We start from the raw sequence: 25,804 nt of genomic DNA, 5'->3' as shown, positions 1-25,804 counted from the left end.
AAGGGGATAGGCAGGCTCGAGGTCAGAACAGGCAGAGTGGTCAGGCAAGCGGATTCGGCGTCAGGACAGGCAAGGGTCAAAACCAGGAGGGCTAGGAAAAAAACAGGCTGGGAAAAATAAGAGCTAGGAGAAATGCTGGTTGACTTGGCAAAACAAGACGAACTGGCACAGAGAGACAGGAAACACAGGGATAAATACACCGGGGACTAATGGGGAAAACAGGAGACACCTGGAGGTGGGTGGAGACAATCACCAAGACAGGTGAAACAGATCAGGGTGTGACACTTATACAGTTTTTGTGTTATACTCTGATTTACCAAGTTAATTTCTCAAAGGACAGCCCTTGTATAATATAAAAAAAATGATTTACTAATTTATTTTGTGGTTGTTGGGTAGGGGCTGCATGACCGACACTGAGATATTCTACCCAGTTGATATTATACTGAACATAAATATAAACGCAACATGCAACAATTTCAAAGATCTTACTGAGGCACAGTTCATATGAGGAAATCAGTCAATATAAATAAATTCATTAGGCCTTAATCTATGGATTTCACATGACTGGGAATACAGATATGCATCTGTTCACAGATACCTTTAAAAAAGGTAGGGGAGCTGTTGTGACCACCATTTGTCTCATGCAGCGCGACAGATCTTTCGCATAGAGTTGATCGTGCTGTTGATTGTGGCCTGTGGAACATTTTCAGCTTCCAGGGATTGTGTACAGATCTTTGCGACATGGGACCGTACATTATCATGCTAAAACATAAGGGGATGGCGGTGGATAAATGGCACAACAGTGGGCCTCAGGATTTCGTCACGGTATCTCTGTGAATTCAAATTGCCATCGATAAAATGCAACTGTGTTCATTGTCCGTAGCTTATACCTGCTCATACCATAACCTCACAGCCACCATGGGGCACTCTGTTCACAAAGTTAACATCAGCAAACCGCTCAGCCACACGACACCATACATGTGGTCTGCGGTTGTGAGGCCGGTTGGCCGTACTGCCAAATTCTCTAAAACAACATTGGAAGCGGCTTATGGTAGAAAAATGTACATTCAATTCTCTGGCAACAGCTCTGGTGGACATTCCTGCAGTCAGCATGCCAATTGCACGCTCCCTCAAAACTTGAGACATTTGTGGCATTGTGTTGTGTGACAAAACTGCACATTTTAGAGTGGCCTTCTATTGTCCCCAGCACAAGGTGCACCTGTGTAATAACCATGGTGTTTAATCAGCTTCGTGATGTGCCACACCTGTCAGGTGGATAGATTGTCTTGGATTTGAATGTGTGTGCTGTAGTACAACACACTGCCCGTAATAGTGTTTAGACATGCATTATTAGATTGACTAACATGTAACGATATCACAACCGGCCGTGATTGGGAGTCCCATAGGGTGGCGCACAATTGGCCCAGCGTCGTCCGGGTTTAGCCGGGGTAGGCCGTCATTGTAAACAACAATTTGTTAAGGTTAAATAAAATAAAATACGGAGTGTATAATGTGTGTATAATGTGTTTATGTATCTGAGCAACAATGGGAGACTGATGAGACGAAAGAGAAATAAGAATAGTTTTAGTGAGGAGGGGATTGCCAAGTGAGTCTATAGCCAGTGGGCAGATAATAGAAATAGAGATGAGATTGGTGAGGAGGAAAAGAGTGAGCCGAGGTAGCTGGGGGAGGTATGTGTGTTCTGCTGGGGTAATTCATTTTTTTGAAAAACTCAGTGTCTGTGTCCCTCCAAGGTCTGAGCACAGGCACTAAACATTCCACACAGCCAGGGGGAGAGAGAGGGCAAGATTCATTAACATAAGAAGAGGTCCTTCAACCAATCACAGCCCGGGAGTGGGAACGTTGGGATTGTGCAGGAACTGGGGGGTGTCGGATTACTGCGCATTCTTCCCTCCCTCCCCTGGCCAGAGACGGAGAGCAAGAGGGAGTCGGGAGAAGCAGCGAAGGACAGACACGGAGAGAGAGAGAGAGAGATGTAAATGGGACAGTCTCATTCTTGCACTCTGAGATCACAGTGCCAGAGAATGTGTTAGGATCTGCCCAAGTCTTTCTGCCTGGGAGCGAGACAACAGGGAACTTTAACTGGTGGCTAGACACAGGGGCTGTTTCCAGGGCCAAATCGCTGCCCTGTTACTCCTGTCTGGAGTCTGTCAGACGGACTCACACAAGAGGGCTGAAAATGAACTATCTGGTGAGTGTGTAATGTGTGTGTTTGCTGTTCCCATTGCTGTGTGAACACTTTTGTCAGGACATACTAAATGCCCCAAATGGGAAAGAGTAGAGATGTGGAAAAAAGAGAGGGAGGGCAGCACACTGCGGGAAGAAAAGGACAAGAGTGGGGGGAACTTGAGTTAACATGTTTTCTCTGTATCTTTCCTTTTGTTAGTTATCAGCACAACTTACTTTGTTTGCTGTGCTATGTCTCAGAATGTGTATTGTGTTGAGTATTTTAGCTAGATAGAAATGTTAAGTTCAAATTCTACACACGAAAGGAGAAGAATAGAACACAAGTAAACTCTCCTTGGTCTTTTTCATACTAGTTCCTGAACAAAGTTTCATGTTATTTTCTGCTGTCCTGTATGGTTTGTAAAGGCCCCTCTTCTCTGAAAGGGGGAGAGTTGGAGGAATTAAGACGCTGTTAGAAGAAAGGGCTTTGGAACAGCCAGACAGGAGGGAGAGCCACTGAGCTCCGCTGCTCTGGGCTGGCTCTGCTGACTCAGGAGAAAGTTTAAAGATGAAGGTTTTATGGAGAGAGTAGAGGGGAGAGAAAAGAGTGCAGTGGCCTGCTGCTGGAGTCTTGGCAGTACCGTCCGTTCCTTGCTATTGTTTGAAAGTGTTGGCATCCTGTAAGCTTGTAGTGCTGTAATTACACAGGGGTTTGGTATTTGGTTGACAGGACCATACTGCATTTCCGTCTGAGAGGTTTATGCTCTTTAGCAGCACTGGGGCCGACCCCCTGGAGAGGCCTCGGATAGTCCCCTTGTTTATCACTTGGCCTGGGGTTTCACACACACATTAGAACACATGTAATTACAAAATCAACAAACACCACTGGCATTACCATATGTCTTTTAGAATTATCTTAACTGTCTTTGATTAACAATGGCTGATTGGTGACTGTAATGAGGTTATGTAGATGGAGGGTTTAGCCTTCATGTCTAAGAGATGTTTATTTCCCAGGTTGGCCTTAGTAATCATGGATGCCATTTTGAGAGAAGCTCAACTTGACAATGCAGTGAATGCCTTGTAACGTGCTAGCTAGCTATCGGCTTGCTATTTCAGAAGGAGGGGTTAATGAAGCCAGCCGTGATGCTAGTTTATAAATCAGGGATTCCCAAACGTTTTTGGCCAGCGACCCCATTTTGATATAAAAAACAATTTGTGACCCACCATGTAAAACAAGTCATGTAATCAACGGCCAATGTTAACTTTAAAACATTTTTATTAATATGACAACCTATTACAAATCAGTCTAACAATATTTTTGACTGTATTTCAATCTGTAGACAGTATGGTTTGAAGTGACTGAAATGCATCAAAGGTATTGGTAAATTCAGAAGATCATCAGGCAATAATGTTGTATGATATTTTGTGTAGAAAAGAACATAATTGATTTAGTGCTTGGTCTTGTCCTCTCGGTTCTAACGACTTGTGCGCATAGTAGAGGGAAACAGCACATACTGTATGTATGTGTTCCTGACAGTTATCTTTCAGTGATGTTCTAATATTTTGTAACTTAAAGCATTAAAAAGATAGAGCCACATTTCTAGGAAGAAAACAGAAACCATTCTGTTAATTACATCTGCATCTAGCTGCTACCAGAGGTTACTGACTTAACCCTGGTTCTATGAACCAAACACACATTTCCTCTCATGACCCCATTTTCAAATCAGGCGACCCCTTGTTTGGGAAACTCTGGTATAAATAGATTAAGTGGATTCCCACCATGCAGTAGTGACTGAATGAGTAAGTGGGGGTGTCTGTGGGGGTCAAAGGAAGAGTGGCTCTCAGGCCTACAGAGAGCTCAACTGAGTAACTCGAAGGCCCTTGCCTCTCGCCCCTGTCTCCTAGGCCTGACTCATTTCTGACTGACTCACAGCCCCCTGTCTGCCTGGGTGCTGGGGTGGATTTCCCCCTGTCATCCCCTGGGAGGTCTGGCAGTGAAACCCCTCACCCAGTCAGTCAGTCCCTTCCCTCAGAGAGATTATAGGTGCCACACAGTCACTGAGCGTAGTAATACCCACTGGGATAGCAAGCACTAGGCTGTGACTCAGCCCAGGTGTAGCAGGAAGGTTGATACAAGGAGGGTCAGTCCACACTGGTGAAACTGTCAGCTCTGACGTGTCTGCACAACCAACCATGAGTCACAGGGTTTCAGATATAGGTTAAAAACAGATTATTGGTACACACAGACCTAAAATATATACCAAACTTGAACGTGTGAAGATGTTAGTGACTCAAATTCAGTGCATTCGGAAAGTATTCAGACCACTTGACTTTTCCACATTGTGTTACTTTACAGACTTATTCTAAGATTGATTAAATTATTGTTTTCCCTCATCAATCTACACAAAATACCCCATAATGACAAAGCGAAAACAGGTTTTTAGAAATTTTTGCAAATGTATTAAAAATAAAAAACAGAAATACCTTATTTACATAAGTATTCAGATCCTTTGCTATGAGACTCAAAATTGAGCTCAGGTGCATCCTGTTTCCATTGATCATCCTTGAGATGTTTCTACAACTTGATTGGAGTCCACCTGTGGTAAATTGAATTGATTGGACACGATTTGGAAAGGCACATACCTGTCTATATAGAGGTCCCACAGTTGACAGTGCATGTCAGAGCAAAAACCGAGGCATGAGGTCAAAGCAATTGTCCGTAGAGCTCAGAGACAGGATTGTGTCGAGGTACACATTTGGGGATAGGATACCAAAAAAATATCTGCAGCATTTAAGGTCTACAAGAACACAGTGGCCTCCATCATTCTGAAATGGAAGAAGTTTGGAACCACCAAGACTCTTCCTAGAGCTTGCCGCCCGGACGAGCTGAGCAATCAGGGGTGAAAGGCCTTGGTCAGGGTGCTGACCAAGAACCCAATGGTAACTCTGACAGAGCTCCAGAGTTCCTTTGTGGAGATGGGAGAACCTTCCAGAAGGCCAACCGTCTCTGCAGCAATCAGGCCTTTATTGTAGAGTGGCCAGACGGAAGCCACTTTTCAGTAAAAAGCACATGACAGCCCTCTTGGAGTATGGAAAAAGGCACCTAAAGGACTCAAACCATGAGAAACAATATTCTCTGGTCTGATGAAACCAAGATTGAACTCCTTGGCCTGAATGCCATGTGTCACGTCTGGAGGAAACCTGGCACCATCCCTACGGTGAAGCATGGTGGTGGTAGCATCATGCTGTGGGGATGTTTTTCAGAGGGAGGGACTGGGAGACTGGTCAGGCTCAAGGGAAAGATGAACGGAGCAAAGGACAGCGAGATCCTTGATAAAAAAATTCACCTTCCAACAGGACAATGACCCCAAGCACACAGCCAAGACAACACAGGAGTGGCTTTGGGATAAGTCTCTGAATGTCCTCGAGTTGCCCAGCCAGAGCCCAGACTTGAACCTGATCGAACATCTCTGGAGAGACCTGAAAACAGCTGTGTAGCGACGCTTCCCATCCAACCTGACAGAGGTTGAGAGGATCTGCAGAGAAGAATGGGAGAAACTCGTCATATACAGGGGTGCCAAGATTGTAGCGTCATACCCAAGAAGACTCAAGGCTGTAAATGTGATAATTCAGTTTTAAAGTTTTAACACATTTGCAAAATTTATGCAAACCTGTTTTTGCATTGTTATTATGGGGTATTGTGTGTAGATTGATGAGGGACAAAAAAAACTATTTAATCAATTTTAGAATTAGGCTGTAACGTAACAAAATATGGAAAAGTCAAGGAAGAATACTTCCCGATAGCATCAGTGTGCTATCATGCAAATAATTATGTTGAATTTGTTCTGTTAGGTTCTTTGTCATGAAGGAGTCATCATGTAGATGCTAAACATCATAATTTCATGGTGTTTTTCAAAGAGCTTTACGTTGAAGAAAACTACATGTTTGAAACAGACCTTGGTTTGTGGCTGGCCTAATCTCTTAAACACAGTTCACCCAGTCTCTTCCGCAGGTAGCACTGACAGTATCTCTCTTTTCCCAGTTCAGCAGCAAACAACAGGGCCTGGGGGCACATGTTTTCTGCTGTAGTCAAACTGCACTCTCCCCAGGGCACCTGCTTTATGTGGGGGATAATTGGGCTTTACTGGAGGAATAGAGGCAGAGACGGAGGGAGTTCAGATAAGAAACCCGTTGCAGAGCAGAACACCTAGCTAGGCCTACACCAGGCAAAATAGATTCTGCACAAAGCGCTGGGTTTTCAGCTGTCTGATCTAGTTACAATAGCGCTGGGCTTTCTCCTCACACAGCCAGGTTGGTTTGATGCCCTCAGGGCAGTTGAATGAGCCAGGGAATGCTGTTGTCAAAGCTAACAGAACAGAACTCATATCCACTGATATTTTATCGAAACAGATTGACTGAGGTAGTTCTGTGAGGCACATGCAGATGCTCTAAAAACCTGTGGAGCTGTGCCACTACTGCTTGGTTGAACCTTCACATTCCATCCTAAGCAGTAGGCCTATCCTTATCTTGTCTTTGTATTTCCCTTCCCCTGAAATGTATCAGAGTGCTCCCTGAATTCCTGGCCTTGTCTCTCACACCTAACCACTGGAATGTTTGGCTGAGGTCACAATGACGTTTCACGCTCTGGAAAATCATTGTATCTCCACTGTATCCCCACTCAAGGCTGTAATTTTAGGATTTATTGTCGGGCATTGAGAGTTCTGTACATGTTTTTGCCATTGCGACTGCCTGTGTTTATAGATGAGAGGAGAAATTGTTTTGGTATGTAGATAGGAGAAATCAGAACTGGGTGTCATTGTCCTTCCTCTCTCGCTATGTGATTACAACAGTGGAACTGCTGTCAGCTTTGTGTGGCGTTCAGGGTGGAGTTCCACCACACACTCACCAGTTAGCCTGTCACTCAGTCTTGTGCAATGGGCAGAGCTCAAGCACTTTGTTGTAGCCTGTAGCTACAAGACTCAGAGATGTTTTCTTACCGCTGTTGGAACTTGACAGGGAGGAGGGGTTGAAGCTCTTTGTGTGTTATTTGTCTCTTTTTTTCAACTTTGAGAAGAGATGATTCATAATAGTGGCATACATTTTAGCATGCTTTAGCGTGAATGTCTATTTGTGTGAAATCCTTTATTTGACTTGGCCTATGTATTGTAGGTGTGACTGATAAGATTTGAAAGTATGCTATGTTGATTGCCATCTTATGAATGAGTCTTTAGAGCTAGTATGAACGTCTGTGTTTGTATTTTGTGTAGCGTGTTGTAGAAGGGGTGTTGTGACACCTTTGGATTGTGAGGTAACAGGAGAGGTGTATGTAGAGGTTGTGGAATGTTCTGATGAGTGGCCCGCTGAGAGCTGGAGCTCCTGGGAGACGGGTCTGGGCTTGTCCGGAGAATACCAAGGACATGGAGAGAGATCAAGGTGTAACAGACCAACACATACACACATTCACTGGAATAACAACATAAATTCTCAAAAATAGTCATAAAAAATGGAATTGACTGATATAGCCTATTTTCAACTAGGAGAGTGTTGTGTGCCTCTTTAACCTCTAGGATACCTTATGCTATTGTCTCTTATAGGTTATTTGTGTTAAGTCTTGTCCTTCAGGATTCTTTTCCTGCGGCTAGACCCTATTTGACTACTGTAGTTTATTGTTCACATTATTTGCCTACAAATGGTCCCATATGGGCTTCTCGCTGGTCTTTTTATGAGGTAGACCCAAATTGTTGCATGCTACCTTGTGGGAAGACGCCAATACCGCAGCAGCAGCAGCAGCACATTGTGTCTGTGTGTCACAGCAGTGTCTGTCTCAGCTGATAAAGACCAAAACAAAATCCCCATTGGACTGACTGAGTCACATCTCTCCATTCCCTCACTCTGGCCCTGTTTTTCTGCTTGACAGACAGACAGACAGACAGACAGACAGACAGACAGACAGACAGACAGACAGACAGACAGACAGACAGACAGACAGACAGACAGACAGACAGACAGACAGACAGACAGACAGACAGACAGACAGACAGACAGACAGACAGGGAGTGTGTCTGATCCCTCCATCTGATACTGAGTCCGCTCCCTGTCTGTGAGTATGTCATATACCACTGGCTTACACACAGGCCTAGCCAAGGCTTTGCTGTAATTGCAGTCTGTGTACTGCTGCTATGCTGCTGTGAGCATCTGAAGAGTCAGAGGCTATGTGCTTGCATGCTACGTAGCCCCAGAGAAAGCCAGTGACTTCTCAGAAGTCTACCCCCAAACCAAAAAACTAAAAGTTGACTTTTTGTAACCCAGTGGCATTGTTTGGCCAGGCTCAGGTGGCTAATGTGATTTAAGCAGCAGAGACAGCCTTGTTGTGTCTGCGGCGTCTATCTGTTTTAAACTAATAAAAACTTTGGATGACTGAGGGGGCGTTTGTTTAAAAGGGTAGGGGCTGGATGGGGAGAACAGAGAGACAGAAACAGCACAAAGGAGAAAGGGCAGAGTATTGTTTGCAAAAGACATGACTTATTGCTGTGATGCTTTGTAAGTCGAGGAGAGAGGGGGTTTCATAAAATGTCTGTGCCCAAGGTCCTGTCTCCGTGGGACAAATATATAGTCATGTACAAAACACACATACACCCTTGTGACCAGTGTGTGTCCCACAGGGTTACGTAGAGGCAAAAGACAAAGGCCACCCTGCCCTCCCCTCTCACGTTCACACGCACACGCACACACACACACACACACACACACACACACACACACACACACACACACACACACACACACACACACACACACACACACACACACACACACACACACACACACACACACACACAGGCGCTTGCTGCCTTCCCCTTCACTGACCTTTCTGCACTGAGCGTGCTCAACCAGCTGCCACATTACTTCCTGCTCAGTGGCTGTCTGAATGGACACTGCAGCCGTTTCCTTCCCTCTCCCAGACCCACTGCACCTCTTTTTCCTCTCCCTCTCTTCCTGTGGATCTCTCTCCCTTTCCTTAATTTCTACCATCACTCTTTCCCTAGTTCTTACCCTAACCTCTTCAGCTTGCTGTTAAGTGTAAATGGGTAAGATCCCCGTTTAGCCATGACCCTTCTAAATGCAAATCAATGAACTTTTAGGCCTCTGGATGATGAATATCCTTCTCTTTTACTCTCTCTCTCTCTTCACCTCTTTCTTCTCCACTCTTTCTTTCGTGGAGTGATAATAACCTTTGCCGTCAGACTTTGTCTGCTCCCGGCTCTAAGGTGATGGGGACAAGCTTTGACCTGCCATTACCACAGGGACCTCCACAGTAATGTGTTAGCATAGTGACTTAGCTATACACAGCTAGAAAACTGCTGGACCCCAGTGACTCACTGTTGCTATTGTCAGGTTTCTACCCAAACAAAGGAAATGGAGCACAGCACAGACAGCCACTGGGTTAGTATGGCCACCTGAACAACATTGTTGTTGGAACAACAGATTCAAATGAGCCCTTGCTGTTTTGACTAGAGTTGGAGGTTGGCAGAATAGAAACAAATTGTGACCCGGCAGCCTACTTTGAGTTTTCTAGACATGCTGATTTCTCCTCACCCTCAGCTGTGTCTGGGGCGGTGAGTACATCATATATGCAATTTATAGTAGGGAGAGAGACTAGTAGTCATCTAGTTATTTACTCATACCCAATCAGAACGGCACATGAATCATTCTCTAAGCACTTCCTGTTTCTGTGGCCAGAGGGAGAAAAACAGGGAGAGATTTGTGGGTGAGTTATACTGAGATTTGGCAGGCAGGCAGGCAGGCCTTCAGCTAATAAAGGCAAAGTTCAAATCTTGTGATGTCATCAGTCCTCTCTGTCCACTCTCTCACTCCAACAGGAAATGAACTTATGACAGAGAGCAGCAGACAAAGCATGGCCGTCAAAGGAATCTCTTTCTTTTTTTCTGAAGGGAGAGATGGATGGAATAGATAAAGAGGACAAGCTGGAAAGGGAGAGTAAAGATAAAATGGAAGACTAGGCAATATGAGGCACCATGCTACCCGTATCATTACCTCATTGCCACTTAAGCATATAGAAGAATTTATACTTCTGACTCTCATTCTATTCAAACCTCAGTTAACATCCACTTTAAAACCATTCAAATTTCACGTGGCCTTTTTGAAGGTAGGGATTACTTTAAACCATTTATCTGTCCACGTTGAGTAGAATCCATTTATCCGTTAACACCAGCTGATTTGATACATCCCTGGTGGGAAATGGAGAATCACTCTGTAGTCCTGAGAAAGATGTTGCTGTGAGTAAAACTCATAGTATAATGGGCTCTTTCTACTAGTCTGAGGACCCCTCATTATTTCACAGTCAATGTGTGTGTGTCAGTGTGTGTATGTGTATGTGTCTCTGCCTGGTCAGTGTGTGTTCGGCCTGCATGGTGACATCCCAGACAGCTTCTGGCCACAAGAGAACCACTCAGAGGCTATAGTAGGGCGCTGTGTGTGTGTGTGTGGCTCTGCCTTCCAGAACCTCCTCAGCCGTGATGGGTCGTGGACTCAGAGTAGCTGTCCCTCTCACATTACAAGAAGGCCATTCATCAGACTGTGACCGGGAGATAGGCCCTGACTGTCCCTCCAATAGACCAGCACACAGCCCTGCATTCATCACCACCCCAATATGCTCTGACTCAATCCCTGAATACACATGACGCAGACAGCGATGCATCACATCACAGCAACCCTGACTCAACACTGGGACAATTCTGATTCCTTACGTTGACTACATATAGGGACCATCTGAACGTACATTAACATTGCCATTACCGTCTGGGTAATGTAATAGCACAATAATCCCATATGTTTATAATTGACCATATCTGGCACACAGAGAGTAGGCAACCCAGGGTGTGTTGTAATTGTCTATCTGGCAGTGGAACAGGGAACAGGGAACAGGGGTGTTTGATATCTCATCATGAGACTGAAGGAGCCAGGGTGGGGGGATGGTACATTCCTTACCTGACTGGGATTCAGGCAGCACAAAGAATGTGGGACATTTTATTTCTGGTATTGAGCACCTATGTGTGTGCGTGCCTGCACGTATGAGTGTGTACGTGTACGTGTGTGTGTGTGTGTATCTGTATCAGAGAGAATGACCGAGAGAGGGGGGGTTGTCAGGTCAGGGTGTGTTATAATGGGTTTTAGACGGGGGAACCTCTGCTTCCTGACAAGACGACACCATATTAATAACTACACTGTGAGCAGACACACACTATCTCCTGCCTTGAACCCCGCTCCCCACACCCAGTCAGGCTCGGCACAAACATCCTTATCCCAGTGATAGTCAATCTGGGCTGGGGAGGGAGCGAGCCATGTGCAAGCGGGCGGGAGACAGAGCGGGAGCTCTCTGGGCACGTAAATGATCAGCCCTGTGTCCTGTGTGGCATTGCTCCTAGGTAGAGGCCTGGGTGCTGAATAGACAGATGAATAGGAGCAAGGAATGAGAGGCCCCTCTGATTAATACGGCAGTATTGACTCTCACTCTCTCTTCCTCTCTTAATAATCACAAAGACACTAAGGTGGACAACGGGAAGCCAGGCAATAAATCAGGAAGTGGAGGCTCCTCACAATTAACTAATCAGACTTAGTTCATTTAGCTTGGGGACATTGATGGAGGGCTGTGTGTGACCTGAGGTTTAGTGAAGGGGGCCACTTGAAGGGGCCCTGTGTGTGTGTGTGTGTGTGTGTGTGTGTGTGTGTGTGTGGTGTGTGTGTGTGTGTGTGTGTGTGTGTGTGTGTGTGTGTGTGTGTGTGTGTGTGTGTGTGTGTGTGTGTGTGTGTGTGTGTGTGTGTGTGTGTGTGTGATCTGGGCCCATGCCAGGCTTGTCGTACTACTCTGTACTAGTGCCAGGGGAGGGAGAGGAGGAGGTACCGGTCAGGGGCACACTCCAAATATTAGTTTAGTTTCAAAGCGTCCCAGAGTGAGTGGGTGGCTGTTTGCGCTGGGCAGACAGATGGAGCCTGTGTTGTGTCCTGCTAGGTGTCAGCTGTAAATGATAATTATTTCACTGTCCTGGAAGGCCTTAAGTCTGGGGAGTCAGCCTGCACCAGCACTAGGGCATGTGACAGTCCAACATTATGGAAGCAAGAGGTTTTTCTCACTGAAGGGTACTACAACAATAGTAGTAGACACATCCTTTCTGTAAATGTTAAGGAATAATGAACTAACTCTCTCTTTCCTGTCTTCTGCAGAACGTTCTGGCCAAGGCCCTGTACGACAATGTGGCCGAGTCCCCAGATGAGCTGTCCTTCCGGAAGGGTGATATCATGACGGTATTAGAGCGGGACACCCAGGGTCTGGACGGCTGGTGGCTCTGCTCTCTGCATGGACGCCAGGGCATCGTCCCCGGCAACCGCCTCAAGATCCTGGTGGGCATGTATGACAAGGCGGGCCAGCAGCAGCAGCCTCCACCCCTCCAGGCCTCCCAGGCTGGCTCTGCCCAGACCCAGAGCCCGAGCCAGCTGGCCTTCCCCCCGCAGAGTGCCTACACTAAGCCCTCCCCCTCCTCCCAGTACACAGCCATGCACCCTGCCTTCTCCAACCCTGGGCCTGTCCCCGCCCTACCCGACAGCATCTACATGATGCCCCCCAACCATGGCAAGCCCTCCCCTTCAAGCCTGTACCAGATACCCACGGGCCCCCAAGCCCCACCCAAGGCCCCCATGCTCGCCCAGAAGCAGTACCACGCCCCTGTTCAGGACATCTACCAGGTGCCTCCCTCCATGGGGCCAGCTCCTGTCCAGGACATCTACCAGGTGCCCCCTTCAGCAAGAGGGCCTGTTCCTGGGCAGGATATCTACCAGGTTCCCCCCTCACTGAACCAGACTCAGATCCCCCCCTCCATAGAAAAGAGGAGCTGGGACTCTAAACCTCTAGGAAAGGTAAGAAAAACTTTTTGAGACACATATTCACATAACACAACAAACACATTCCTCTAAAACCATAAATACAGACTGTCTTGTTAGATATTCAGGTGTAAAATAGCTGGTTTAAGCTCTCATTGTCATCTGACCTCATCCTGGTTGGGATCTGAGCATCTTCCTGTTATTGTTTCTCCCTCATGTCCTCCAGTCTCTGTCTGTTCTCACTCTAAAAAACAGCTCAAGGTTCTCTGTCATTTTGTTATTGTTTCTCCCTCATGTCCTCCAGTCTCTGTCTGTTCTCACTCTAAAAAACAGCTCAAGGTTCTCTGTCATTTTGTTATTGTTTCTCCCTCATGTCCTCCAGTCTCTGTCTGTTCTCACTCTAAAAAACAGCTCAAGGTTCTCTGTCATTTTGTTATTGTTTCTCCCTCATGTCCTCCAGTCTCTGTCTGTTCTCACTCTAAAAAACAGCTCAAGGTTCTCTGTCATTTTGTTATTGTTTCTCCCTCATGTCCTCCAGTCTCTGTCTGTTCTCACTCTAAAAAACAGCTCAAGGTTCTCTGTCATTTTGTTATTGTTTCTCCCTCATGTCCTCCAGTCTCTGTCTGTTCTCACTCTAAAAAACAGCTCAAGGTTCTCTGTCATTTTGTTATTGTTTCTCCCTCATGTCCTCCAGTCTCTGTCTGTTCTCACTCTAAAAAACAGCTCAAGGTTCTCTGTCATTTTGTTATTGTTTCTCCCTCATGTCCTCCAGTCTCTGTCTGTTCTCACTCTAAAAAACAGCTCAAGGTTCTCTGTCATTTTGTTATTGTTTCTCCCTCATGTCCTCCAGTCTCTGTCTGTTCTCACTCTAAAAAACAGCTCAAGGTTCTCTGTCATTTTGTTATTGTTTCTCCCTCATGTCCTCCAGTCTCTGTCTGTTCTCACTCTAAAAAACAGCTCAAGGTTCTCTGTCATTTTGTTATTGTTTCTCCCTCATGTCCTCCAGTCTCTGTCTGTTCTCACTCTAAAAAACAGCTCAAGGTTCTCTGTCATTTTGTTATTGTTTCTCCCTCATGTCCTCCAGTCTCTGTCTGTTCTCACTCTAAAAAACAGCTCAAGGTTCTCTGTCATTTTGTTATTGTTTCTCCCTCATGTCCTCCAGTCTCTGTCTGTTCTCACTCTAAAAAACAGCTCAAGGTTCTCTGTCATTTTGTTATTGTTTCTCCCTCATGTCCTCCAGTCTCTGTCTGTTCTCACTCTAAAAAACAGCTCAAGGTTCTCTGTCATTTTGTTATTGTTTCTCCCTCATGTCCTCCAGTCTCTGTCTGTTCTCACTCTAAAAAACAGCTCAAGGTTCTCTGTCATTTTGTTATTGTTTCTCCCTCATGTCCTCCAGTCTCTGTCTGTTCTCACTCTAAAAAACAGCTCAAGGTTCTCTGTCATTTTGTTATTGTTTCTCCCTCATGTCCTCCAGTCTCTGTCTGTTCTCACTCTAAAAAACAGCTCAAGGTTCTCTGTCATTTTGTTATTGTTTCTCCCTCATGTCCTCCAGTCTCTGTCTGTTCTCACTCTAAAAAACAGCTCAAGGTTCTCTGTCATTTTGTTATTGTTTCTCCCTCATGTCCTCCAGTCTCTGTCTGTTCTCACTCTAAAAAACAGCTCAAGGTTCTCTGTCATTTTGTTATTGTTTCTCCCTCATGTCCTCCAGTCTCTGTCTGTTCTCACTCTAAAAAACAGCTCAAGGTTCTCTGTCATTTTGTTATTGTTTCTCCCTCATGTCCTCCAGTCTCTGTCTGTTCTCACTCTAAAAAACAGCTCAAGGTTCTCTGTCATTTTGTTATTGTTTCTCCCTCATGTCCTCCAGTCTCTGTCTGTTCTCACTCTAAAAAACAGCTCAAGGTTCTCTGTCATTTTGTTATTGTTTCTCCCTCATGTCCTCCAGTCTCTGTCTGTTCTCACTCTAAAAAACAGCTCAAGGTTCTCTGTCATTTTGTTATTGTTTCTCCCTCATGTCCTCCAGTCTCTGTCTGTTCTCACTCTAAAAAACAGCTCAAGGTTCTCTGTCATTTTGTTATTGTTTCTCCCTCATGTCCTCCAGTCTCTGTCTGTTCTCACTCTAAAAAACAGCTCAAGGTTCTCTGTCATTTTCAAAGCCGCAGGGATGACAGGAAAGAAAACAGAGGATAGAATGATAAAAGAAAACCCAAAAGAGAGAGAGGGGGGATGGGGAGAGAAGAGGGGGACAGACATTGGAATAAATAATGGGGTGTTTAATAATTCAGGTATCTATCTCCTGGAGGTGGGTGAGTAAGCGTTTTGATCTGTTAGGCAGCAGGCAGCAGGCTGGAAAGGGGGGGGGTACCAGTACAAGCCAGGCAGTGTTGTAACTGTGCAGTGTGTTGTGACTGGTGTTCTGCAGGGAGTGCCCCCCAGGCCTGCCTTAGTGCACTCAGCCATGTGTGAGAGCAGCGCTGGGAAGTGAAGTGTGATGATGATGATGGAAGAGTGATGGGGAGGCAGCGACAAGGTGCACCTGGTCCCTGCAGGAGGGGGCATCGCACATGAGACAGCTCACCGTCTTAGATGAGGCTGCTGCTGCCATAGAAAGGGAATGATATAATATATACAGTATTGTATATCTAATCCTATAGCCCCCCCCACCGTAACCCCTAGCAGGGCTCTGTGAGAGGCATGACCACAGGGATTTGTCCCTCACAGGGATGGGGGCTGGAGATGGGCCTTGCCATGTTGAAAATCTACCTCTCAATAAGTCCTGAGATGACTCGGAAATACTGAAGCACACAGAAGGAAAAGAGAGTGAAATGTACAATAGTGAGTGAGTAAGTGACTGACAGAGCAAAGCATACATTGCCTTTGTGTCCCCCTGCTGTGTGTTAAACCTTTTACCTGTCACCAATGATCAATGGGTGCAACCTGAAAACAACCTGAAAACGAGGGGAGAATAACAGCTGTAGAAAAAGAGAGTGAATGGCTCCCAGGCTGAGACAACCTCTGTTTGAGGTGACATGAGCAACATCAGAGAAAGGCATCAGTGGATCAAAGATTTGATTTAACTAGGCAAGTCAGTTAAGAACAAACTCTTATTTTACAATGACGGCCTACCCCGGCCAAAACCTCCCCTAACCCGGACGACACTGGGCCAATTGTTCGCCGCCCTATGGGACTCCCGATCACGGCCGGTTGTGTTACAGCCCAGGATCGAACCAGGGTCTGTAGTGACGCCTCTAGCACTGAGATGCAGTGCCTTAGACCGCTGCGTCACTCGGGAGCGAAAGATGAGTCCAAGGCCAGGGCTCACAGAGTCACAGTGGAAAGGATCTATGAGGAGAAACATCATTTCCATGATAGCTCCTGGCTAGTGATAAGACTATCAGAGAACTTCAACAGAGTTCACACTCCAGCCCAGAGCAGGGTGTTTCCAAATGTTCCATTGGATGATTGTAGAGTGATGCCTCAGTCTTTTGGAATGCTCTGTATGTCATCAACAGGCCGTACAGGGAGGAGAAGCAGCACTAGTAGGGAGTAGTACAAGTGAAAATCCCCTATGGTTTTTATCTCACCACAGCCTCAAGTTAGTGGCACTAGCAGGATCTGAAATGCCTAACATGGTGGTGAAGTGGTAGGGATTTTTATCAAGGTAATTCTTCACTGACGCATTAGCTAATTTTGCTCTCTACGCTGTGGTGTGCAGGTTCTTCATGCATGCATTTACCTTGTGAATGCCCTTAATTGTTATCACTTGTCCTTGTGCCCATACTGAATCGCTTCACCCCGCCCCCTACTCCACCACTTCCAGTTTCTCAATACAAGATAAGGAGTTCCTGCTGAGAGAAGAGATGACAGACACCGAGCCAACACACACGCACACATGGATGCACACACACAAACACACACACACAAAGCTCTCACATACAAACTGGGATGAACACTAATTAGGGAGTGATGAAAAACCCAGGCATTGTCTCAGCATCCTTTGCTGCTCAACTGGAGGAGGTAGAAACTAGTACAGATACAAGGTTACAGCTACACAAAACACTTGGCAAAGCATCTGAAAAGCAGGACGCTTAACACACACTCAGAAGCTCACTCTAACCCCATCTCCACAGTGTGAGGTTGTTAATCAGGCCCGACCCCCTCAGCCTTTTCCTCAGATGGACTGGCATCACATTTTATTCATCACATGCTTGGTAAACAACAGGTGTAGACTAACAGTTAAATGCTTACTGATGGGCCCTTCCCAACAATGCAGAGAGAAAGAAAATAGAGAAATAATAGAAAAGTAAAACATGGAATGAAAGTAATAATAAATACACAATGAGTAACGATAACTTGGCTATATACACTGGGTACCAGTACCTGATTCGATGTACAGGGGTGTGAGGTAATTGAGGTAGATATGTACATATAACTAGGAATAAAGCGACAGATAATAAACAGTAGCAGCAGCTATGTGATGAGTCAAAAAAGGTTAATGCAGATCATCCAGGTAGCTAACTATTTAACTAATTATTTAACTAACTATTTAACTAACTATTTAACTAATTATTTAACTATTTAACTAACTATTTAACTAACTATTTAGCAGTCTTATGGCTTGGGGGTAGAAGCTGTTCAGGGAGGGGTGATGGGTGGAGGGGGGAGGAGGATGGTAAGAATGCCCCTGTACAAGGAGCCTCCCGCAGACTAGCGCGTTTGAAGGGGAGTAGGGGGGCGCCCTGATCCCAGTCAGCTGTGCCAGCCAGGCCTTGTCCGGGTCTGGGGGGCGGGGGCAGGAGGTGGGAGAGGGTTGCGGAAGGCCAAGCAGCAGCTGGAACAACTGTGATTGGTTAGCAGGCCTTACATCAAACAGGACGTCTGAGGAGGGGCGTGGCGGCACGCGCCCTTCAAAACCCTGACACACTCAGCCCCCCCCCCCTCCTTTCGCTCAGTCCCCACTCTCCAACCAACTGTGTTTTTCAGTTTTCTACCTAATCCATTTATGCTGCATTGGTATGCCACCCAGCCGCCCCCAAAAACAACCCCCACCTCTCCTTCAAACCATGGCAACAGCTTAGCCCAGCCGGAGAAAGTAACAAGTAAACAATTGACCGCTGTCCCTCCGTCCTCTTCCCTTCTGAGAGGACAGACACAGAACCTGAGTGGCCTCAGTAAACACCCAACTGCGTTGGAGCTGAAAACGCCACTGCACTCTGTGTCTCTGCAACCCAATTCATCAGAAAGGATATCTTTGATCAAAGTTATGAAGACTCTTAGCTATCGCCCTCAGTACCTTTAGTAGTGTTGCTATTAGAGGTCATGAACTTGCTCTTGTATGTCTGTAGGAGAATCCACTGATTTACTGGTGATAACTGCTAAGCTGATAGGGGCTTGAGAGTTGCACCACTCAGGCTTTGACTGTTGGGAGGAATGACAGACACCACTGTGAGTGGGGACTGGAGCTACTACCTGATCTTTACAACCTCGCTCTCCTGCAACTGTCTAGAAAGTATTCAAAGCACAATGTGTGTCTGTGACTGAATGACACGTTCATGGCAGAGCTCATTGCTTTGTGTGAAGCAGATGGTTAGGGGAGAGGTGGAGGCAGGACGGCCTGTTTGAACCTGGGCTCCTTTGATTAGGCCGAGGTAGGTAGATCAAGCCTTCTTATCACCTGCAGCCTCTAATGACCCTGACCTGCTTGCAGGTGAGAGACGCTGTGATAAGGAGCAGGCAGCCCGGGGCTAACAGCACAAGCTCATCTATGCTCTCCTTCCCTCTGCTCTGCTCTGGGGGGGGGTTGAGATTCTGCCGGTGGTTTTGTGGACTCCCTGCTCTGAAAGTAAATGTGTGTTTAAAAAGACCTGGTGGGCACTCACCTGAAATGTAGGGTGGAGGAGGGGGGCCTTATCTGGAGGAGCAGGCAGACTTTTTGGGGGAGGGGTCGTCGTGGAGTGAGGGGGGAGAGTGAGACGTGAGGGGAGAGAAAATGAAGTGTGTGTGACCTCCTGCTGAAGAAATGGCTGCATGCTGCCGCCTGTAGGTGTATCTGCTGCCTGTAGGTGTATCTGCTGCCTGTAGGTGTAACTGCTGTCTGTAGGTGTATCTGCTGCCTGTAGGTGTATCTGCTGCCTGTAGGTGTAACTGCTGTCTGTAGGTGTATCTGCTGCCTGTAGGTGTATCTGCTGCCTGTAGGTGTATCTGCTGTCTGTAGGTGTATCTGCTGTCTGTAGGTGTATCTGCTGCCTGTAGGTGTAACTGCTGCCTGTAGATGTATCTGCTGCCTGTAGGTGTATCTGCTGTCTGTAGGTGTATCTGCTGTCTGTAGGTGTAACTGCTGCCTGTATGTGTAACTGCTGCCTGTAGGTGTAACTGCTGCCTGTAGGTGTAACTGCTGTCTGTAGGTGTATCTGCTGTCTGTAGGTGTAACTGCTGCCTGTAGGTGTAACTGCTGCCTGTAGGTGTATCTGCTGCCTGTAGGTGTAACTGCTGCCTGTAGGTGTATATGCTGCCTGTAGGTGTAACTGCTGTCTGTAGGTGTATCTGCTGCCTGTAGGTGTATCTGCTGCCTGTAGGTGTATCTGCTGCCTGTAGGTGTAACTGCTGTCTGTAGGTGTATCTGCTGTCTGTAGGTGTAACTGCTGCCTGTAGGTGTAACTGCTGCCTGTAGGTGTATCTGCTGCCTGTAGGTGTATCTGCTGCCTGTAGGTGTAACTGCTGCCTGTAGGTGTAACTGCTGCCTGTAGGTGTATCTGCTGTCTGTAGGTGTAACTGCTGCCTGTAGGTGTAACTGCTGTCTGTAGGTGTATCTACTGTCTGTATGTGTAACTGCTGCCTGTAGGTGTAACTGCTGCCTGTAGGTGTAACTGCTGCCTGTCGGTGTAACTGCTGCCTGTAGGTGTATCTGCTGCCTGTAGGTGTATCTGCTGTCTGTAGGTGTAACTGCTGCCTGTAGGTGTAACTGCTGTCTGTAGGTGTAACTGCTGCCTGTAGGTGTAATTGCTGCCTGTAGGTGTAATTGCTGCCTGTAGGTGTAACTCTGACTGAGCACTGGGACATTATCTCTTCACCCATCTAGCACATAAATATACTAAATATGGTCTTAGGTGTACGTGTGAGCACCCACATATATAAGTGAACACGCAGGCACACGTGTGTGTGTGTGAGAGGGAGAGGGAGAATTGAATTGAAAGAGAGAGTGAATGTGAGGATGTTCACAGCGAGGAGGCACTCTTCCGCAGACTGGAGCATCAGTCTAAAAGCAGTGCAGCTGTCAGTCCGGAGTTTGGAAGTGTGCTCATCCATAGAGATGAGATGGGTGCTTTGTATTCCCGTTATTGCCTCGTGGGCTTGTAATTTTGTGGCCTTCTTTAGCTGTAACCCACACGTTTCTATGTGCCCTGCCTCTCTCTGTGCCTCACTCCCACACTGCCTCTCTCTGTGCCTCACTCCCACACTGCCTCTCTCTGTGCCTCACTCCCACACCCTCACTCCCACACTGCCTCTCTCTGTGCCTCACTCCCACACTGCCTCTCTCTGTGCCTCACTCCCACACTGCCTCTCTCTGTGCCTCACTCCCACACTGTCTCTCTCTGTGCCTCACTCCCACACCCTCACTCCCACACCCTCACTCCCACACTGCCTCTCTCTGTGCCTCACTCCCACACTGCCTCTCTCTGTGCCTCACTCCCACACTGCCTCTCTCTGTGCCTCACTCCCACACTGCCTCTGTAGCTTCGCTTCGTCTCAGCCTGGATGCCAGAGGATCTCTTCTCTTCTCTGCCACACACTCTATCACAATCCCAATTCTTTTTAGGAGTCTCTTTCCTTTCTTTCTTCACTCCCGTTCTATATCTCTCCTCCTCCCACACCCTCCCTCATCCTCCTAACGAAGCAAGCGTTCCTGTCTGATTGTGTGAATGTAGCCAGTGCTCTGCGGCACTCTGGGGTTAATGTCTCCGTAGATTAAAAGGGTATCTCTGGGCCTAATTGGTAGGCATTGAGTGCCCTTCTAAAAGGGGCTCTTTGATTCGGGCCACATCACTGCACATGCCCGAGCAGAGAGAGGGAGGGAGGGAGGGAGGGAGGGAGGGAGGGAGGGAGGGAGGGAGGGAGGGAGGGAGGGAGGGAGGGAGGGAGGCCTTGCCCCACGCTGCTTAATTTCTATTTTTATTTTTTATTTTACCTTTATTTAACTAGGCAAGTCAGGTAAGAACCAATTCTTATTTTCAATGACGGCCTAGGAACAGTGGGTTAACTGCCTTGTTCAGAGGCAGAATGACAGTGACAGTCAGACTCCCTGCTCCCCAGGCCTTTCCACTGCAATGTAATGTAGAGCTGGAGCTGAGTGACTCCATAAGCATCTCTGCACGGTGCTCCACCATGCATTCAGAATAGGTTCTCACAATGTTGTGGCACTGGGACTGTGTGACTGTGACAGTGTATAAATAGAGGCTCCAGATGTGAGCGTCCCTGCCCAGCTGTTCTGGGCTGTGCTCTGGGAAGAGAACACTGGGAGGGTCAGGTAGCTGTGGTTGGAGCTCCAGTCAGTCCTCCTCAGCCTGAGCCCATGCTTCAGCACTAACAGTAGTGCTAGTATAGTAATGACTCAATGCTGGCATGCAGCTTTAATTGCTCTGCCCGTCCTCAGTTATGGCCTTCAATTGAGCCCAAGCTTTAGAAGCCCAACTTGAAGTGTGTTTGGTTTGGGACAGCGAAGTACTGAAGTGGTTAGGTTAGTCTTTATAGGAACAGAGTTCACTCTTCTAGTCCATGGCATCACCAAAGGGAACTGTGTAGGTATGTGGTAACCTCTCATGGATGGTGTCTGGTCAGGCATTTCTCTGTGAAGGGTGTTGGTGCGTGAGCGTGAGTTGAGGACTGGTGAGCTGTGTGTACAGGCCGGTACCCAGGGACGAAGGAGATAGAGGATGTCCATCTGGCTGCCACCTCACAGTGGTTCTTACTGTGGGAACTGGTGTAAAGTACCGAAGTAAAAATACTTTAAAGTACTACTTAAGTCGTTTTTTGGTGTATCTGTATTTTACTTTTTATATTTTTTGGCAACTTTTAACTTTTTCTTCACTACATTCATACATTTTGACAGGAAAATGGTCCACACACTTATCAACAGAACATCCCTGGTCTCCCTACTGTCTCTGATCTGGTGGACTCACTAAACACACATGCTTAGTTTGTAAATTATGTCTGAATGTTGGAGTGTGACCCTGGCTTTCAGTAAATAAATAAAAACAAGAAAATGGTGCCGTCTGGTTTGGTTAATATAAGGAAGTTGAAATGATTTATAGATTTACTTTTGATACTTGAGTACATTTTAGTGATTCCATTTACTTTTGATACTTAAGTATATTTAAAACCAAATACTTTTACACTTTTACTCAAATAGTATTTTACTGGGTGACTTTCACTTTTACTTGAGTCATTTTCTTTTAAGGTATCTTTATTTTTACTCAAGTATGACAATAATTGAGTACTTTTTCCACCACTGACTGTGGGCTCATTGGTCAGTAGCACTGAGGGATCTCTACTGTATAGCCTCTCACTGCGGACCCAGGTGAATCTATATGTGAGTCACACACACTGCCTCTGTAGATGTGATGCAGTCTGAGTGAGGAGGTCTGTGTGTGTGTGTGTGTGTGTGTGTGTGTGTGTGTGTGTGTGTGTGTGTGTGTGTGTGTGTGTGTGTGTGTGTGTGTGTGTGTGTGTGTGTGTGTGTGTGTGTGTGTGTGTGTGTGTTTTAAAAGCCTTGTTTCTTGCCTGCCAGGTCTCTCCTCCATTACCTGCTGTGGACTCATTTTCTGCTCTGATAGTGTAGAGAAAGGGGGAGAGAAAGGGAGAAAAGAGGGAGAAGGAGGGAAGGCTTGAGTGAGAGAGTGCAGAGGGAATTAGAGGGGACACAGTGCCCTGAGCAGTGGAGCGCGGGTGGGGCCTTTTTGGGCTCTCATGTACAATTCCAGCCCTGGTCCTGTTATCACCTCCCCACAAAGCCTACATCAGATAGAGGGGAGGGATGGGGGGGAGTCGATAGGGGGGTAACGAGGGACACGGGGACATGGATCTGCCCTCAGCATAAACAACAGGTCCCCACAAGCCTCTGTGTTATCCAGTGGCCCTCATCAAAGGGATGATATTTCACAGGAACCAGAGCCTCTTTGTTCTGGGCTGGGAGAGGCAAACTGGAGAGAGGCCAGGTCGGAGTGGAGGGACACAGGGTTCAGCGTGTCCTCACACACACACACACACACTGCATCTCCTCTGTCAACTCAACACACACTCCTGACTTCCGAGGAGAGTCATTAGTGTGAGGATGTGTGTGTGATTGTGTCCATGTATGGGTGTTTGTTTGTGAGTGTGTGTGGGTGGGTGTGTGTGTGGTGTGTGAGCTTGGACCTATTAGTGAGTAGTAAACCCAGTGGTCTCGGCTTCAGTAGGGGCTGGCTCTTTGATGTTTTCACGGTCCTCTCAGTAGGGTCAGGGATAAAATGGACTAACAATTAAGGAGACAGGAAATACATGAAGCTTGAAATAATAGGGACCAAATGCTACTTTGGGCTATGTTCTAATGTCATTCATGTTAAAAACATAGCCTAACAAATCAAGTCTTATTTGTCACATGCTTCGTAAACAGGTGTAGACTAACAATGAAATGCTTACAACTGCTCATTGTTAGGCTAACAACATACAGTAGATGCAAACAACATACAAGCATTTCTATTCCCACTTGACTATCTCTCTATGTAATCATAGAAAGTAGAGATGAATAGATAGATATTGAAGGCTTTTCCTGTTCTCCTCTGACCTGTCCTGTGACAGATACCCTCTCACTGCGTTTCCACGGTAACGCAGTCACGTCCATTCGAATGAATAGGTTGGAGAGAGCAGAGACAGACCTAAGTGTTGTGTTGCCAGGAGATGGTGAAGAAAGATTGTGGTGTTTTATGTGGGGACTGTAGATAAACACACAGAAAGAGAGAGTTGCAGAGAGAGGAGTAGAGAGTGGTGCTCCCAGCCACTCGCGCCCTGCCCAGTCATGGCAGCTATGTGTGGCATGCATCCCAGGCCTGTGGGGCTGTTGAGGGGGTCTTTGCAGATTAGTGGTTGGGGGCTCCCTGTCTCCAGGAGTACTGTACCCCAGTCCTGCCAGGCTCACCAGGCTGAACCACACTGGCCCGGGGCATGCCACATGTCGGAGAGCTCCGACACAAATGCAGTTAATTAGGCTCTGATTAATCCTGCAGCCTGGACCAGGGAACCAGGGATATGGGGCTGTAAATCTACCACCCTGCGTCAGCGTCTCAACCCCCCACACTGACTCCGCTACAGCCAGGCTTTACTTCTCTGCTCCCATTTACTGCTGCTGCTGCTGCTGCTGCTGCTGCTGCTGAGAGGGATATCAGCTCTCATCTGGGTCACACACCAGCTGCTTTGAAAATGTTAGGTTAAACAATCCTATGTCTGAGGGAGGATTAAAACCTTATTTAAGAGCATGCTCAGAATTGAAAGCCTATGCCACTACTATATCTAGCTGACGTGGTCTGTTGGAACCTTGTCTAATTCATTTATAAATGTGCAGTTTACCGTGTACATATAGGATAAAATGACTACCTTTTGGACTGCTTCGATTGACCCTTATTTGACCTTTCCTCTGTCCTGTAATCTGTGCTCTGTGTCTGACCTGTACCGTGTCCAAGCCACATTGCCTCCCTCTCTCTCTCTCCGCCATCTTGGAGTGGGCGGTGATGCAGATGAGTTCTCTCTTCTCTGGCAGCCACATCACACTCCAGCTGAGGACCCGGGAGCTGGGTTGCCATGACACAGCTGCAGCCTGCCATGCCCTGTGCTGCGCTGGGACGGGAGCTGACATCACAGCTGATCATGCCTGTAACCTGTGCAGCTGTGAGGCAGGGGCTCCACTCCCAAGTCCCTCAGCCATGTATGAGAAAAGATGAGGACAATAACATTGAAAAGAGAGGCTTGGAGGGAATGTCATCATCTGCTGAACAACTGAATGATTCCTCCACGTCCCTCCTACACATCCCTCTATCCCCCTCTACAAAAAAAGGAATGTTCACAGCTTGTGCCACAGATGGCCTCCCATCAGGCTGAGATGGGGGGGGGGGGGGGGGGGGGGGGGTCTGTGGAGGAATTTTCCTGCAAGGTCGGCCACCTAATCCTCATGAAGAAAAAAGATGTGTGAAGTTACTTCAACTCCCCTCAGCATTTGGACTTTGACCCTTTTTGTGCAATAGCACTCAGAGCTTTGTTATTCATGGTCTGGTCAGGGCACTGTGTTAACTTTACAACACTCTCACGCTGCATGTGAACTGAAATGGGCTTCCTCTGGGAGTAACAAACACACAGCAGTATATTCAGACTGCATTTTCTATCAAAACCTACATCTCATTGAATTCACCTAATCATAGGTATGAAATGATGATTATTAGGTTATTGGTAACACCTTATCTAAGGTGTGTGAATGTACTGTAGGTGTTTAAATGTGGTCATTTGTAGCTCAGTTGTTAGAGCATGGTGCTTGTAACTTCAGGGTCCTGTAAGTCACTTTGGAAAAAAGTGTCTGCTAAATGGCGTTTATTAGCATCAAAAAGTTCTTATGGTATGGGTATTAAAGAAGCCATAAAACTCTGAGTTAAATGTTCAAACATGAGCAGTTTCATTTTAAAACATGTGAGCACTTTCATTTTAA

The 25,804-nt window shown here is 46.7% G+C and overlaps 1 protein-coding gene across 3 annotated transcripts in view; it reads left to right on the top strand.

Moving 5' to 3' along the window:
• Positions 1 to 25,804, top strand: part of LOC106560839 (breast cancer anti-estrogen resistance protein 1) — a 137,047-nt gene that overhangs the window by 85,581 nt on the left and 25,662 nt on the right. For 2 of the 3 annotated variants that reach the window (XM_082957223.1, XM_082957221.1), the window contains one exon: positions 12,430 to 13,119. In XM_082957223.1, the coding sequence (XP_082813349.1) occupies positions 12,430 to 13,119 (690 nt within the window). Of the gene's footprint in view, positions 1 to 1,886; positions 2,213 to 12,429; positions 13,120 to 25,804 lie in introns of those variants that run through there. The other variant, XM_082957222.1, reaches the window with a different exon arrangement.

The sequence above is a fragment of the Salmo salar genome, chromosome 10 (assembly GCF_965601325.2).
Source record: "Salmo salar chromosome 10, fSalSal1, whole genome shotgun sequence".
In the NCBI taxonomy this organism is placed as follows: domain Eukaryota; kingdom Metazoa; phylum Chordata; class Actinopteri; order Salmoniformes; family Salmonidae; genus Salmo; species Salmo salar.
This window is presented reverse-complemented; position numbering and strand designations above follow the sequence as displayed.